The 18,053-nt window shown below is 38.5% G+C and overlaps 1 protein-coding gene across 4 annotated transcripts in view; it reads left to right on the top strand.

The window, feature by feature from the left end:
• The window catches only part of cacna1bb (calcium channel, voltage-dependent, N type, alpha 1B subunit, b), a 129,855-nt gene that overhangs the window by 2,295 nt on the left and 109,507 nt on the right, over positions 1 to 18,053 (top strand). For all 4 annotated transcript variants that reach the window (XM_053240203.1, XM_053240201.1, XM_053240202.1 and 1 more), the window contains exons 2-5: positions 135 to 435; positions 4,056 to 4,310; positions 7,155 to 7,260; positions 9,488 to 9,627. In XM_053240203.1, the coding sequence (XP_053096178.1) occupies positions 135 to 435; positions 4,056 to 4,310; positions 7,155 to 7,260; positions 9,488 to 9,627 (802 nt within the window). The remainder of the gene's footprint in view (positions 1 to 134; positions 436 to 4,055; positions 4,311 to 7,154; positions 7,261 to 9,487; positions 9,628 to 18,053) is intronic.

Here is an 18,053-nt window from a genome sequence, read left to right as displayed (position 1 = left end):
TTGTGGATAGAGAGTGGCTAGAATTGATACTTTTTTTTTTTTTCCATATTACGCATAGTAAGCTAGTGCAGTTTTTTGTTCAGCCATTGATTTTAATTTGTTTATACTCACATGTGTTTGTTCCTTTACTACAGCTGTGCGCTCGGTAATTCTTAGAACATGGCGGATGCTGACACTGGGAGTGGAGTACAGCTCCTGGGCTCACACCGCTGAGCTCTCTGACAGGCAGAGGATGAGGAGGGTAGCAATGGCTGATGTGTCACACACTGCTACACTCGTGGAGCTCGATCAAACATGTGAAGCTGTCCAGAGCATGGATCAGTCCAGCAACTACAACACCATTACTGACCTAGAGAGGCCTGATGACCTGAAGGGTACAGACATTATCAGTGCGCATGAGATGTGCCAAGATGATGTCATGCTGTGGTGGAGCAGGTGAGAACTGAAAATGAGAAACATATTCCATAACTTAGAATTGGTTTTGCTGAAAAACACCCAAAATTTGTTTTGATATCTATCTTTTTTTTTCCTTTATTGGATGATTTATTGGATGATAAGTTTTGTGATATAGTGACATAATAGTCAAAAAAAACCCCAAAAAAACAATTAGACAATAGAAAAAGGGAACACCTCCACTTCTACTGTCATCAAGAAATCTTGATTCTATTATTATGCAAATGGAAAACACGCCCAAACCTACATACAGTCACCAGTGTTGCATGACCTGAATTTGCATAATTGAACCTGATAGGCTCTAACATGATGCAATAACACTTGGCTGTCACATCTTTCACTGACATGTACAGCTTTATTTCTAAAAATAGTTTGGCAAAAACAGTACAATGATCATTTTCGCACTGTGACCCAGGCAGGATTTAATTATAAACAAAATCATAATATTATATTCGAATGGTCAAAATGGCTGCTATGGCCATTATGGAATTAAGTCAGGAGGTAAAATATGTCAAAAAGATAACTCAAAATAAGTTATTAAGTTGTAAAAAAAAAATAAAAATAACGTGATATCCTGAAATAATGAAATCTTAAGTCAAAATAATGAAGCACTGCATTTTATTTCTTACAAAAGTTTTGATTTGGAGCTTTAAATTGTACTTGACGATAAAAAAAAACCTTATAGGTTTTCTTAAAAAAAAAAATAGTAGCAGGATACAAATTGAAATATAACCAGACAGTTTAATAGCAAAACACATTTGGATGTATATCCAGCTCTAACTCTTTAACATTAATGGAAGAAGTGCCAAATAATATTATCTATGAACTGTATTTTATGGTTTAAAGCAAATTTAAAGATTATGGTTCATATAAAAATAATAATCATGAAAATTAGTTTTTGTAATGCTTTCTTTTGCCATTAGAGGGCATTACAGTTCAGAGGAGAAAAAAAACTTATGAATATGTTTGCACAAGATGAACCACATGCCTTACTTCCTATTTCACATTGTTAAATGTATTGTATATTAACATGTCATTTACTAAATGCTAGTATGATCAGTGTTTGTATTAAATCTTTGTGCTTAATTTGTGCTTAATTCATAAAAAAGCTGTCCGAAGAATGTTCCTTTTGATAGAAAAGTGGTGTCTTTGCCTGTGCTTTTTATCAGTGTGATGAAAGGTTTGATGAAGGTTTGCGATGAAGGTTTATTAGGATAGAGATCAGATGTACTGCTAAATACAAATTCATTCCTGGAAAAATCCAGCCATCCAGCAGCTCTGTGCCTCTTGTAGTTCCTTCAGGGACTGAACAGGTGACATTCATGCTGAGAAACTATAGATCATACGGTGGCAGTGCTGAACACTTACACACTTCTCCAGAATTTCCTCTTCTGAGAAAGCTGTGTGTTAGTAGATGGCAGTGCGATAGTCTAATTAACTGATCCTTCACACCCTATTTTCCAACATGTCCAAAAGTGCTCAGCGTCTCTCATCACTATGTTCTGTCTGGTTAAAAAAAAACAGTCGATAGAAGCACAGGAGTGAGAGAGTTCCAGTGTCTGCCAAGACACTCACCACTGACAGAGTGTGAATGGACTCGTAGCAGACCACTGAGTGGACGTTAGCTTTTGCACTCTTTGACAGTGTGACAGTGTTAAAGAATCTTGGATGTATGAATTCTCAATTCCCTTGCAAAAAAAGTCTTCATTAGGCTACAGCACACCTGAGCTGATAGTCCCTTCTCATAGGTTATGCCTGTTGTATAAAATAAAATCCATCCATCCATCCATCCATTTTCTGTACTGCTTATCCTACACAGGGTCATGGGGGAGCCTGGAGCCTAGCCCAGGGAACTTGGGGCACAAGGCAGGGGACACCCTGGATGGGGTGCCAACCCATCTCAGGTCACAATCACGGACATGCCGATCAACCTACAACGCATGTCTTTGGACTGGGGGAGGAAACCGGAGTACCCGGAGAAAACCCCCTAAGCACATAGAGAACATGCAAACTCTGCTCACAGGGTGGAGGTGGGAATTGAACCCCCAGTGCCAGAGGTGTGAGGCAAACGTGCTGATCACATGCCACCATGCCCCCCATGAAATAAAATAACCCAGAAAATGGATAAACCTCTTCACCATTTGCTTTGTAACATGGAGCATTTGAAACAAACAGATAAACAATTGCTGAAATGTGTATGTAGTGCATTGCTGGCAAGGTCTCTCATAAGGTATTGATGCCACGCTTCAGGAGGTGGCCATTTTGAGTCAGATGATAGCTAGAGACAAGGGCTTGGCTACGTGTGGCACAAGGTAGCAGACACCACCTTTGAAAAAAATCTAGCCACCCCAACTCTGACCTCAAATCCCATGTCTGAGAGGTCTGTTTTCCTCATTTGCAGTTCAAGCATCATTACTCTAGCATTGTCCAAATCCAGTCAGTATTAAGAACCATAGAGCAGCTATGAAGGCAATACAGCAATGCCATTATATGGCATTCATTTTGCACCAAGAAATTAACGATATTCTAATAATGCATTTTGTCTATACATAATTAGGTGGTGCCTAATTATTATCTCTTAATTTGCTCTTCACCCTCAATTTTCCAACCCACCAATTTTCTGGAAACCTGGACACACCACTAAATAGGATGCAACTGAAGCAAAACATCTTGTAGAAGATGATTTGGGGGAAAGGTGGCAAGGTTTAATGCTGTTCCTCCTACTGTATATGTACTCAGTGTCCATGCCCCTGACGAACACGTTCGTAGCCACACCCACAATCTGGTTTAACCAATCAGAGATATTCTTCCATTAGCTTGCTTCAGGAATTTCTTTATGCTTATGCACACACACACACCATCATCATCATCAGCATCATCATCAAGGCTGATCACCTCAGTGGAGAAAAGTCATGACAGTGCCTCATAGATCGCGCGCGCTTACAGGAAGCATCAATTAGGCGTCATAGTGTACTTATAAGAAGCAGCGCGCGCTGCACAGTGCACACATCACGCGCGTCTTTGTGCAGGAATAAGCGACCATGGACGTTTTTTTTTTTCCCCTAACCGAATGCGTTAAATAGGCATTAGGGAAATAGATGCAGAAGGTTTGAATGAGAAAGGTTTTTGTTGCTGTTGCTGCTGTTGTTGTTGTTGTTGCATTGCCAGGTCTGTGATATGACGCGCGAGTGGTGACTACGTGTCGGTTCCGCGAGCTCTCAGCGCGGAATTCGGGTGTAACGTGTGCCACGGATTGGATGCTGGGTGTCATTTGACGCGCTCTTTACGCGGATTATATTTGCATGCTAAGTTTTCTCTTTTTTGGTCAGTTTTCCAAGGATGGAGTGAGAGGAGACAAGAGAGGAGAACAAGCGCGCGAGGTAGGAAGAGCAAATCAGATCAAGCGTGATCAACTGCGATCAAGCGCACGCGACTGTTTTTTTTTTTTTGTGGTATTCATTTTGGGGGGGGAAAAGAAAAAAGAAAGAAAGAAAAGGCACAGTGATGGAGACTGTGAGTCACAGCCAGTGGGAGCACTGTAATGTGTCTGATGCGTGTTGACTCCGATGCCAGTTACCTGTTGGATCTACCCGCATGTCTAGGATGGCTCGCTTCGGGGATGATGCGTCGGGGCGCTATGGAGCTGCGCCGGGCGCGGGGAGAGCAGGAGCGCGGCCGGGAGGCGCACCGGGCGCTCCGAGGCTCTACAAGCAGTCAATGGCTCAGAGAGCCCGGACCATGGCTTTGTACAACCCTAAGCAGACTAAGCAGAACTGCTTCACCGTCAACCGCTCGCTCTTCATCTTCAGCGAGGACAACGTGATCCGGAAATACGCAAAGAGGATCACCGAGTGGCCATATCCTCTCCGACCAAGCCTGGCTCTGGAAAGTTTATTAGATAACCATCTAATAACACTCTCAAAAATAACTGTACTTTTCCATGGAGCTGGGAGCTCTCTCGTGGTACCATGTTTTGTACCTTCAGTAGCCTATTTGGAAAGGTGTATGTAGTGTACCTTGGATTAGCTTTTAAAGGTACATCAGTGGTCCTTATGTAATTATGTACCTTAAATTATTATTTTTTTAAAGATATAATGATACACACTTAAGCTACAAAACATATCCCCTTAATAGTCCCTCCCTAGCCACAAGGAAAAGTACAGTTTGATACCTTCATTTCTATCTAAATTTGAAAAATTGACACAAAACTATTGGCAACAGATTTAGAAACACACACTTCACACACATGTTTAGGTTCACTTTTATACAATAGCCATTATTTCATTAATTCAACACTTTTGATAAAGACTAACTTTATAGACATATAAGAGTTTTATGTCTACAGAACAAAAAGGTACTAAAGTCCATTCCTTGTCACTGGGGTGGTACGCTGAAGTATAAATCTTCTGTGTAGTTTCTTATACTTATTATGGTGTGTATAGCCTAGTGTATGTTTTAACTATGTATCTTAAATCATTTTTAAATGGTACACTATATCCACATTTCCAGATTAAACATACATATTAAAGGTACAAAAGATACCACTGCAGAAACAAGGAAAGGTACAGGTTAGTACCCTGTTTTCTGAGAGTGTAGGCTTTCGTCTTTGTCCCCTCAGTGTGTGTAACAATTTGTGCATAAGAAGTACATGAATATATAGCTTATATGACAAGCTAGTAAATAAAATTAATCATAATAATAATAAGAAGGAAAAAGAAGATAAATATGCATTAAAGCAGACCCCGTGTACAGCCTATTAAAAAGCTCGGCTCTATTCCATGCACTGCATAATTTATGGTACTATTTAGTACGGTAGTATGCAAGTGTGGGCGTAGCCATGGTTACGGCATGTCCACGCAGTTGTAGGCAGATGCAAAAGAAAAAAAAGCTGCACCCATGATTCACCTGATTTACACCAGGAAGTGGTTTTACCTGGATATTAGATCAGTAAAAGTAGCACAAAGCAACAGAATCATTTCATCCTGATAGATTTAAGTTGCTTTACTCAGAAAGAGCTAAGTGAAATTTTATTTGTGTGCATGCCTAGGTTGCAGACTTTTGCTTTTTAATGCCCAGGTGTTAATGCAGGCTATTGCTGCTGGTTGTTGGGACTGGCTTTGCGCAACACTTATTGCTAAATTGATTAAGTTGCTTCACTTAAGTGCCACTGGGTTTTTTTTCTCTGAAAAGGTGCTTTCCATGGTACTGAAAGAAGCAGTTTGCTTCTTTTGTCAAGCAAGACAAAAAGCCATGATAAGAAGTCACTTAGGTGGATGGATAGATGGGTGTATCTACACTTTAAAAGCACTCTAAGTGTACTTTAAGTTCATATTTGCCTCTTTAGCCACATCAAATTAGATTTCTGTTCCATCATTTCTGTTAATGTACTCATGTTGGGCGGCACAGTGGTTGCCACATCACAGCCCCTTGTTTCAATCCTGAGCTCTTGTTACTGTCTGTGTGGAGTTTCTCTTGTTTTCTTCATGTCTGTTTGGTTTTCCTCTGGGTTCTCTGGTTTCTTCCAACTCCCAAAAACATGCATGTAGATGGATTGGCTATGCTAAATTGCCCGTAAGTCTGAATGAGTGATTGTGTTTGATTTTGTTACAACCCTACTCCATCCCTAAAAATGCCCTAGGGGACATCAATTTATGTATGATGTTTGACCTCCTTATAACATAGACATTATACTGTTTGTGTCTTCGTAAAACCCATGATGCAGCTAGCATTGGACACAAGTAATCACAGAAATAAAATTACTGCCTATGCTGAATTAATTTTAATGCACACCGGCAGTGATGTAAGAAAGTTTATAAGGAATAAAACTCGATGGAGCATGATGTTATAAGAAATAATCAACGACAGGGTGATGTGATGCGGCCTGATGAAGTGTAGTTGATAATTTTCCAGAAACAGCATGTAGTAAAGTGTTTATTCTTGTCATACCGAAGCAATTTGCCAATGGAGAGAGCATGGAAAATGAATTGAATGAAATGAGTAGAATGGATCTTAGTCCTGGGAAAAAACAAAATATCCAACTGTCTATAAAGAGCTACTCTCCATTTATGCATCTTACCAGTGGGTTTTGAAAAGAAAAATAAAATTTGACAGGTAATACTTTTGTGTGCATCTTAGCTATCATCTTAAGCACTTAATTACAGAACATGCACTCAATTATTGCAGTCCTGACTCCCTAATCATGTAGAAGTCTTTGTGTAGAAGTCTTTTTCATAGGCATATACACAGTAGCCAATTTACTAAATTAAATTTTTTACCAAATGTAATTTACTGTGACATGGTGTATCATCTTGAATTGTCAGGAAATTCTGTCAAGTGACAGAACACTGTATTATATACAGAATTTCAAGTGGAGATTGTATTATGCACTGATTTGTTAGCTATTATTACTATACAAAAAAACATCATCAACAAGGCACATGTTTATTCCTTCCTTCGATTCAGGCACCTGCTCACCACCTGGCCATGGTTAAAATAATCAAATATTGACTGTGCACACACAGAACAGCACATGGCGTAAATTCTCAAAACCGATTGTCATGATTGTCAAGAGTACTTACGCAACAAATAGTAGCCATTTTGAATGTAAAAATATATTATCACATTATTTTCCTTGGATATACAGTATGTGTATTGTTTTATCTGTGGAATGGTTATGTCAATGTTTTCCTTGACCTACACACTCCATTTGAATACATGATCCTTGCAACCATCATTGCCAACTGTATTGTACTGGCACTGGAGCAACATCTGCCAGCTAATGACAAGACGCCCATGTCAGAACGCCTGGTAAGCATGTTTCTTTTATCGATATATTTATCATCTTCCAGCTTTTGCTTTGCTTGTTTTAGTTCCTGCTGTATAGATTAGATAGACATGTACAGTGGTGGCAGAGCCCCAGCTGTTCACGTCTTCATTCACAACTCATACATTTTAAATACTGTTAAAGTATGAATCTCTTTTGAGTGACCAATGATTTAAAAAAATTGCTATTTGACAGATATAAGCCCGATGTTCTGCTGATTTGCTAGCCTTTCTAGATGTGGCGCAATTGGATTGCAGCGTGCTCACTGCCCCATTCAGCACTACAAAGATATTATTGCTCCTAGTGGTCAAAAATGACAACTACAATAAACGCTGATAGAGGCCCATTAGGGCAGGAATCATGCTGCGCCATGCTTACACTCTGAACATTTTCAGTAGAGGAGGAGCAGTAGACAGAACAGTTAATGACACGGTTGCCAAATTGAGCTTGTCTGAAATTTCTTCATGGCTGCCAAGACCTTGTTTTATAGCAAATAATCAGAATTAAATAAAAAAAAATTTCAGCAGACAAAGGACTCTAAGTGCAGACAGTGTGTCTGTGGTGTCTAGAACCATTTCTTTTGTAAGATATATTGCAAAGATTGGGAAAGGGAAAGGGTAGTGCATAATGTCTGTACATGAGAAATGCGTGCGCACCACGGTGACCTTGTTTGCCACTCCAAGTTTGAGAAAAAGAAGAAAAATGCGTCTCCCTTTTCCAATTTTTTTTGGGGTTAGTTTCAGGTTATTTGTGTGGGTTTTGAGATGTAGTTGGGCTAGAAATCTTGCTGAAACCTGGCAACACTGGTTAATGATATTAGCTCTTCTGTTTGCGTCTTGATGGAAAACTCACCTGCAGTATTTAATAATAGTTGAACGAAGGTGTATCTAAAATTGCTCAAAACAAGCTGCTAGACTGTATGCTAGATGACTGTATGTTGTCAACTATCAAGTGCTTATTAAGGGGATACTCTAAAAATTCACTAGATAATAGCCTATAGCATCAGTCAAGCGTAATAGTATCTGGACTTAATTGAGGCTTTGTTGTTATTGTTGTCTTCCTGCCTCACCAAAATCTAGGGTCATGAGCTGCTGCTGGAATATTCATTGGTATGCAAAATCTGAGCCTTTACTTCTGTTTTTCTGAAGACAGACTGGATGAGAGCGTAGATTTTGGCGCAATATTCACTCCAATTCGTTCAATCTTGACATTCAGATTGGATCATAGGGAGCTCTCATTTTGGTGTAAGGCTTGGCACTCTTCCCTGCAGTCCACACAGGAACGACATCTGTGCCTCATTAAGCCTGAGCCTGCTGGGGAATATTGACATACATGAGAATACATGCTCTCACTGTGACCGGGACCTAACCCATGCCGAGCAGCCTTTGATTCCTCTCCCCAGCCATCACGCTCTGTTTAAACCACCACGTGAACTTTTTCAGTCACATTAATAAACAGCAGGTGCTTAGAAGCTTTTTGTAGAGCAATCAAGGCAGGCTGCTGCAGGTTGTCTGCAGTATGGGAGTGGTTTGCTTTATCCACACGGCAAAGCTAGTCACAAACGTGGATCTGTTTCAAGACGAGTCTTGCTCTATAGCTTAGACAATGTCAATGACACCCTCTAAAAAACACCCACCTGCTCCTGTTCCCAGTTAGTCAAATGTGTCACACCAGCAGCAAACAAACGGTACATTAGGAGAAATCAATTTTATGTATGAGCTTTGCCCCTTATAATGTAGACATTATTGTACAATTTCTGCCTTCTTAAAATCTACAATGCTGAATTTCCTTCTGTAAAAAGAGTTAGTTTCTGTTACCAGTTATGTTACAGCAGCTATAAACAGTCATATCCTCTCCAGCCTTTCTTTTTTTCTTTCTCATGAAGTTAATAATACCAAAAAAAGTTCGTCATGTTAACGAGAAACTGCAAAGGAACTGGAAAGTTACAGCTTTACTTCTGTTACAAATTGCTGATCTAAGTTGATCTCAGGGGAATTCTTTCAGTCACATAGCTTCAATTCAGTTTGCAAGCTTCCTTATCGTTCGAAAAGGTTTAAACCTGTGTAACACTTCATTTCTCTTCTGTTTCCCTCCTCACAAAGTGAGTCCATGTTTCTCAACCCATTCTGCATTGCTTCAATGCTTCATTAAATTCTCTCTTCCTCCAAACAAAAACAGTAATCCCTCCTTTCACTCCCTCTCTCTCGGCAGGACGACACAGAGCACTACTTTATCGGGATATTCTGTTTTGAGGCTGGCATTAAGATCATCGCCCTGGGCTTTGTCTTTCACAAAGGCTCCTACCTTCGCAACGGCTGGAACGTAATGGACTTCGTGGTTGTCCTCACCGGGTGAGTCCACAGCCTGCGGATAGAACCAAGTGCGCTAGAGATGAATGGTTATCCATGTGTGCTGTGTGTTTGTGAGTGTGTGAGTGTGTGCATGTGTGCGTGAGCCTACTTGTGTACTTAGAATGAAGAAATGCAAGTAACATTGTGTGCTGATTGGTTGCCATCTGCATTTCCGTAAATAATGCCTTCTGGGATCCTTGTTTGTCACTCAAAAACCAGAAGAGAAAGATGCTGAGAGACAACACTAACAGTTTGCAGTTAGGGGAGTGGCTGTGTGCCAAAACGGTGGTAAATCTATATCTATACTGGAATGGAAATCTATATGCTATACTGGAATGGATAATTACTATTATTCTAGACTTTTTAGGTGTGCACTTCCTTAAAATATTCCCCATAGAATTGTACATTTTGAACTATCTGCATAAAAGTTTAGCAGTATTAAGTGATTAGATACTTGCACCAGTGCTTCAGTGTCATATGCCGTTTAATATCATTGTCTTCTATTGCCTTTAAAATGTAACATAAGAATAACAGATTGAAAAAAGAAAAGATGATGCTACTTCTCTGTACTTAAAGAAACAAGTCCAGCAAGGTGACATACGTATACGTAGCTCCATTTTTGCACCACATGATTTTGGGATTGTGCTAATTCCTTGAATTGGAGGATTTTCCATTATATGTGGTGATGAAATTTGTGTTGTGTGTATTAAAAGACATATTCTTGTGTAATCATGTCCTGACAATACTAAAATTCTGTAAAGATTTGAAATGCTCTTGTAGCTAATTTCCAGTTTTACTCCAGTTTATGAGATGGCTGGTTTAGTTTGTTGATTGATTTACTGATTGTGTGATTGATTTGGTGCTTAAATACGTAAGTGACGTAAGTGACGTAAGTAACGTAAAGTGACGGGGCGAACTTGTTATTGGAAAATAATCAACAATGGAATGGTGTAATGTGCACATGTGATGTGACATGGAGTTACTGGTACTACCTCAAAGTTGTTACCACAGAAATTCGACAAAGGTTACAATTTTTTTATTTATTAAAGAACAATACATTTGATTTTTTATCCATTTATAGTTACACTTAATGTTAATCCGTGAAACAGGTTCGTTCCTGTTATCACTATATCAACCATATCATAACCATATCAACAATTACATGTTTTTTTTCATTTGTTTATTCAGAGCCTTCATTTTTACATATCCTCTCAGCCCTCTTCCTAATAAATTGTTGGTTGTTTTGGGAGCATGCATATACACAATTTCACTGTTAACATACTTCCATTCAGTCTCAAAAGAGTTACCTGCTTATAAACATACAAAGTGAATTACAGTGAAGTAATTCAATTTGCACTGAAGTGTACTTTGTCTTCGAGTCTAGAATCATAAAGCCTAACTTGGCTGACCTTATCCCATACCCACTCTCTCAGATGGAGGATTTTAAGTGACAGAAGTTGAGTGATTCATGGTTCAGTGTTTTAATTCTATCTGAGACAGCAGGGCACTAGGAGTCCATCCAGAGGGCTGGATTCAGGATCATTGGCTCAGAACAAGAGTGTGTGTATATGGCTAAAAAGGATGGGAGACATTTTACTTTTGCTCTGATCTAGACAGGGTTGTCAACTCTTTTCAGGGGCTAAATTGTTAATGCATACATAAAAGTCATTAGGAGTCATCAGATGTCACAGTCTAAATTGCATATTCACTGACTTGTCATGATCATTTGCGTTCACCACCAACTAACCTTTTATGTATTTACAAAATACTGCAATTTCACTTATTTGTGATAAGTGATTGGTTTTTGGGAAAAATGGTGATCACTGACTGGTCATTGAGAATGATGATGATCATTGATTGGTCACTGAGAACAATATTGATCATTGGTGGTTGTTGAGAAATGTTGATCAGTGATTGGTTGTTGGGAAAAATGGTATTTAGTGATTCGTCACTGGGAACAATTATGATCAGTGGTTGGTCGTTGGGAACATAGGCTCACACAAAGCCAACTCCGTTACACTGGTTGGTAAGTTGACTAAACCTGCTGTCTCAACTTGTATAATGAGCAACTATGATCTTGGAGAAAGTCACTAAAGGGGTCTAGCAACAAATCTATCAGTAAAGTAACAAAATTATTAAATTATTAGAATTTTATTCCAGGGTTTTTACTTAGCCATTATGTGATCTTGAGAGCCATATTGAGTGCAGACTAATGTCTGCTGAAAAAGTCACTAGATTAATTGCCCTTTTTAAAAATAAAGTCACTTAATGTGGCTAAAAAAAATCAGTGACAAAATGGCTTCAAGTCCAGTGACAACACTTAACCTAGACCTAGACTGAGTATATTATGTAGGGTTCAATTGTTTTAACAGAACTGATGGTCATTTTTTGTGGTTTTCTTTGGTTATGTCATTTAATTGTTGCATTTATCACTTCCAGTAAGAGTCCAGCTGGAGCAGTTTGGGTTTTATATGGCTTGGCATTGGACATTAACTACGATCAAATCAATGACCCCTGAGTGATCACCTGCTTTCAGTATCCACTGCTCATAGTGTTTCTAATAAACTGTAATGAACCATCCTACATTCACAGATAGGTTTCCGTGCTATGGTTGGAATGACATTTACTTTTGGTTGCATGTCACATGTCATTACCTCAGTGCTGTTCATGTGCGTTACGATGTGGCTTGTCACATCAGTGGAACAAAAATTAATCTCCAGTGTCACTTGAGCTACTGTGGAAAAGAAAGCTGGCCCAGTTCAAGTACACAATGATGCTTGAGTTCTCATTACCATTCTTACTCCTATTATACGTTTATTTCTCTGAGTAATTTTTTTGACATATTGTAACCTTTTAGGCTTGCTTGCCACTTGATTTCCAATATAGTTTATCTCTTTTGTCTTTTTTTTCCATCAACACCTGCATTCAGTATAGTGCTGCATTTCTATTTCCGCAATATTTCTATATGTTAGTACAATAAGACTGGGATTTGTATTTATGGAGCCAATAATGCCCATTCTGAGAAGTGAATAAACAGATAAATCATGCAGCAGACCTGGACAGAAGCAATGAAAAGGTAGAGAAAGTGTATGAGTGAGGGAGTGAGCAGGAAGGCAAGAACACAGGAATGATGTATGGGGTGATTTAGAGACGGTGGGCTTGAATCATTGTACGCAAGTGAAAGAATACACTCTAGGTTTGTCCAAGACCTCAAACAATTTTTTTTTTATCCTGCAATAGAAAAACTTACACAAGGTTTGAGTCACTTGCATCAGTTCCTGTAATCACATTAACTATGTATTTAATTGATTTTTAAATAGCAGGAAGAGTAGTGGTGCTTAGTTGTATGTTCAACATTTGACCCTAAACCACGTTTGGTTAGAACAAACACTTTCAAACACTTGTGTTTAAAAGTGGTGGTCTAGATGGTGTTGAAAAACCTTGTCTCAGGCACCTCTACTCAAGAATAATCTGGCATTCTTAGATGCCTGAACTACATGCATAATCTTAAATAGGGGGAAGCCAGAAAGTCAACTTCAGCAGGTGCATAACCCGAGTCTGAATACGTGTAACTTTCCCCACATAAGTATTGACATATTTTTTGGAAGTAAGTCTCCAACTCTAAATATGGCCCTCATTGAGAACAATCTATTTTCATACTAATCATTTCTCTTTGTATCATTTTCTTATTAAATTGTGTATTTTTTGTAGATTTTGAATAACTTGTAGGTTTTGTCAGAGTATGGATTTTTTTAAAAATATGTCAATATTGTGAAACATAATGTGTATCTATCAAATCTATCTAAATCAATTTATCAAAACCAAAAATGGTTAGTCTTTGACATCACACCAAAGAATCTTTCCTGGCACTGTTATTTTTAATATATAAGTGTGTATTCTGAGGAAACCTGAATTGCCCACTGATGCCAAAATGATCAGCACCAAAATAGACAGAGCAACATTAATATATTCTGTAGTCATTTCCAGGAAATGTAAATAAGGACTTTGGTATGTCTGTGTGTGTTATGCCTGAGCTGAATGTGAACATTTAAAGGGCGATGTCCTCTACAACTTCAGACAGAGCTCTGTTATTTCTATCACTCACTGTTACCTTGACTACAGAAGTCTGGCCCCATGCTGTCCTCAGGCACCCCCTGATTCTTGGAGATGATGGAATTTCCTGTTTTCTCTGTTGTCTCCTTCCACCGTCTTTCTTAACACTCCACCACCCGCTAACACCCTTAGCAGTCCTAGGTTATGACCACTGTTTTACAGTGTAGGTGTTCCTTACTGACTCCCAGCTCCATATGCAGAAGGCTGATAACAGTTTCTCTTGCATTCTGCCATTTCCCCTTTTTCTTTTCTCGTTATCTCTCTTCGTGAACACAGCAGCGTAGAGCGTAGTATGCTACTATACTCATATTGCTCATAAATGGTGATTTAATCTCTATCTCTGCTCCAGCAGGAGTGCTGGGAACATCAGGAGGTAGAATATAAGCTGAATATTAATGTTTTCATAAAAGAGGGAGATTTCTGTAAGATGATGTGTGGTTTGATTGTTCAGAGAGACAGAAAGAGAGATTGAAAGGGCTGTCTTTCTTTGTGGTGAGTGTATGTATATTACATAACTGCTGTTATGACAGATGATATACGCCTGTTAACTAGTCTTACTATACTATACTATATAGTCAGGAAAGACATTCACACTGAAAGACTTGAGCTGGCTGATGATATTAATATCTCAATAATTTGCATCACAATATAGTGACTTTATTATTATAAGGTTTGATCTGGGTGAAGTGTTGTTTTGAGATACCAAATCTTTTGACATTACAGCTAGCAAAAGTCTAAAGTACTTAAATGTAAATGTTTTGAGCCTGTAACAGCAAATTATGATTATTTGTTATTTTTTATATTATATTTATATTTTTATATTCTCAAATCAAGAAAATGTTATTTATAGCTGACAACAATAACCATGTAAAAATATTTTATCAGGTTTCAGTTTGTGCATGTTACATTCCAGAAAGATCAGAAAAATTCGCTGGACATACTATCAAATCTGCTACGAAGCTGGGACGGACTTACGGTGCTGCTGCAAGTCAGACTGGGGTCCTTTAATTGGCATTCACATTAATGAACCTGGTCAGATATTGAGATATTGAGTTGTAGTTGGGGTGGATATTTTGTAGAAACCTGGCAACCTGCTCTATGAGCGTTCACAAGCTGTCTTTTCAAGCTTTGCAGGAAGGTAAAAATCTCAGTCCTGATGCACACAACTAGTCTGAAGCTTTCTGGTAAGCCTTCTAAAGAAAATGAATATTCAGTCTACTATTCATATCTGTATTTGTATTCTTTTAGGACACATTATCTGTTCGATCCAAATCATGTATTTGTAATCAGTTATATCCCTAGATTAAGACAATGATTTGTGGTATCAGATGATAAGTGATGATTGTGTATAGTGTTGTGGTGTGGTGTTGGGCCACAACAAGCCATTCAGTGAGCCCTTGTGCCTTATGTAGGGGGGCGGAGTAATCCTAGAAGAGACCACTCCCGTCAGGATAGAATTGTGTAATCATAGGATAAAGGTGACTCAGAAGAACTTTGTATTGATTTGCAGTAACGCTTCCTTCTAAGGGGAATCAACAGTGGATTCAAGCAACAATTTCAAACAATGGCAACAAAATAAATACCCCCTTACCAAAATAGATTTTTTTCCATTAATTTGTCACCTGGTTGTATTTTAAACAAGGTTAATGTAGGAAACATGTGTTGCAGTGTGCTTTATTTCAAATCCACACACAGTATTGCTGTTCTTCTAAGCTTTCCATCCCCCCTCTCTCTGCCTCTCCTATTCAATTCCTTGCCTGTTGTTCAGTACAATATGATTGATGGTAACTATGCAGTAGCTGAAGAAAATATTAGGGCTGTCAAACAAATAAAACCATTGTGAGTAAGTGCATTATTTTGTATGGGTGGTCACAATTAACTGCTATTTTTTATTTGTCAGTTTGAAGCCTCGAAGAAAGATTTTGGCATTTGCAACTTGCTGCTGCAGCTCGGGCATTGTCAATTGTAGTTTCAAGGTTCTCAGTGTGGAGTACATGATATATAGTGGTCAAAAATTAAGAGCTCAATTTTATATTAATTTTTAAAATTATTTTTTAATTATGTAATAGTGCTAGAGACTATCTACTGCATCTACTACTACCTTATATAGTAATGAATAAAACAAGACGAGGTGAGGTGCTATAGGAAAATAATAAATGATGGGGTAGTGTGATGCAACCCAACATGAAGCGGAGTTAATTTTAGCACCCCAGCGTTGATTATTTTCCTCTAACAGCATGTCCCGAAGTGTTTTATTCCTTTTATACCACAGCGGTATGCAGACGATTCAAACTTTTTACTCATGAAAATGATACAACATTCTTTTTATCCATTTTTAGTTTTCTTCAATGTTAGGAACGTTCACAAAACTAGTTAGTTACTGTTATCCCTTACATTATAGTAGCTATAAACAGTTACAAAAGTCCCGACAATGGAGACTCCTTCCAAAAATGCTGAATAAGCATGTCATCACGTAAACCTTCACCATATCAACAATGACATCTTTTTTGTGATATAATCATAAAAAAAGATAAGAAAAGTATTTCTACCATTTCATGTTTAAGGAGTACAGGAGGGTATAGTAATATGCTGTGCAGTCAGGAACTGCTTGCTGGCAGTGGCAATCGCGAAAACTCAGCTGGATGGTTGATTATTAAGTGATTCTGCAGTAATGCACAGTAAACAGAAAAATGACTTAGTACATTTTCTGTATATTAATTTTACAAATTGGTTGTCTAATGTCCACATGGCTGATTTCTCTCATTTTGCTCAATGTGTTTGAATGTGAAATAAACATTGTGTTTAATCACTTTTTAATTATGATCACCATTAACATTATTTTTTAAGTGTTCGATCTGATACTTTGGTGTTTAAGGCCCATTTAATTGTTTCAGGTCAAAATTTTGTCCTTTTTTTCTTTTATGGACGAAAACTGAAAGTGCCGTTTTGACCATTTGTGATGACATTTTTCAGTGGCATTCTTAATAATTACAGTTACCTGATGTTAACTAATGTAAATACTTGACCAAAGACTTGACTAAAGTCAAGCACATATTGATAGATTTTATTTCACATTAATGAACTCAAAGCATTCTCCATTTACCTTGACAGAAAGCAAGGATGTGTCCTGCAAGTTTAGTCAAGATGATATGAGATGGGATAAGAGGGCGGGGCTTGCAGGTGGTGTCTGTTAATATCAGAGAGTTCAAAACCTATACAAATCATACCATTCATGTGTAGATTGGCTCCTGGTTTATTGCAGAGAAAAAGACTGGAGTATTTTTGAATGATAACTCATACAAGCATAATTTCAGAGCTCCTAAGCAAAATGAGAAAGATTAGCAGGACTGGTAATGTCATATAATTGGAGTAAACATCGCTGGATATTGTGGCAGTGTACGATCATGTATAGATGATTAAGTCATTAAATTGCACAAGCCTGTTACATACCCTGCGTTTGAAATGTAAACATATAATAGTCCCTCATTTGGACTTTCACCCATTTTGCTAGATGTTTTGTTCCGGCTGTTCCTTGTGTCTCCTCAGCTCTCCTCTCTCATCCACCGCCTTGTCGTAACTCAATATTCGGCTGCTTAATGAAAAGCCCCAGACAGCTGGGTTACTTCGTGGCCATCAGACAGGTGGAGCCGTTAATAGGCGAATAAGTCTGTACCCTGTGGCCTCAGGTACAGATCGATAGTGCACCAAGCTCAGGAACACAATGACCAGACACACACACACACAGTGTTCTCATCTAAAATACTGACAGTAAGTGAATATTTATTTCTATTAACGTCAGCTCCGCTTTAGCTCTACTCTGTATCCTTTGACTTGTTTCTCAGAGGTGGAATGGAACAGAATTCGATTATATCTTTGCAATCTTTTAAAGACCATTTCTGTGACATTGTCTATGGTTTTTTGCATTTTGTGTTGGGGTATGAAGAATAGCACTTTTTGATGGTGAACACAGCACTCAGGGTGTCATGGAGAATGTGCAGAATTTAAGATTTTGTTTTCTTCCTATTTATTTCTTTTTAATCAGAGTGTACTCTTCAGCCCAATACTATAATCCTAGACTCATCAAGCAGGCTTCTGTTTCATCTGACCTTCATTCCTCCTGATCCTGGTGGAGGTCTGGGGTCATGTCAATCTGTCCTGACATCATGCTGAAGCTTAGCTACTGCCTGTGGTTGCCATGGTTACCCTGTCGTCTTGCCTAGCTATGTGTTTGAACATGTTGATAAGCTCAAAATGCTGGCAATGACCTGAGGCTCTTAATAAGACTCCTCAGGGGAACAGCAGGATTCAGCGGC

The sequence above is a fragment of the Pangasianodon hypophthalmus genome, chromosome 15, assembly GCF_027358585.1.
Source record: "Pangasianodon hypophthalmus isolate fPanHyp1 chromosome 15, fPanHyp1.pri, whole genome shotgun sequence".
Classification (NCBI taxonomy): Eukaryota; Metazoa; Chordata; class Actinopteri; order Siluriformes; family Pangasiidae; genus Pangasianodon; species Pangasianodon hypophthalmus.
This window is presented reverse-complemented; position numbering and strand designations above follow the sequence as displayed.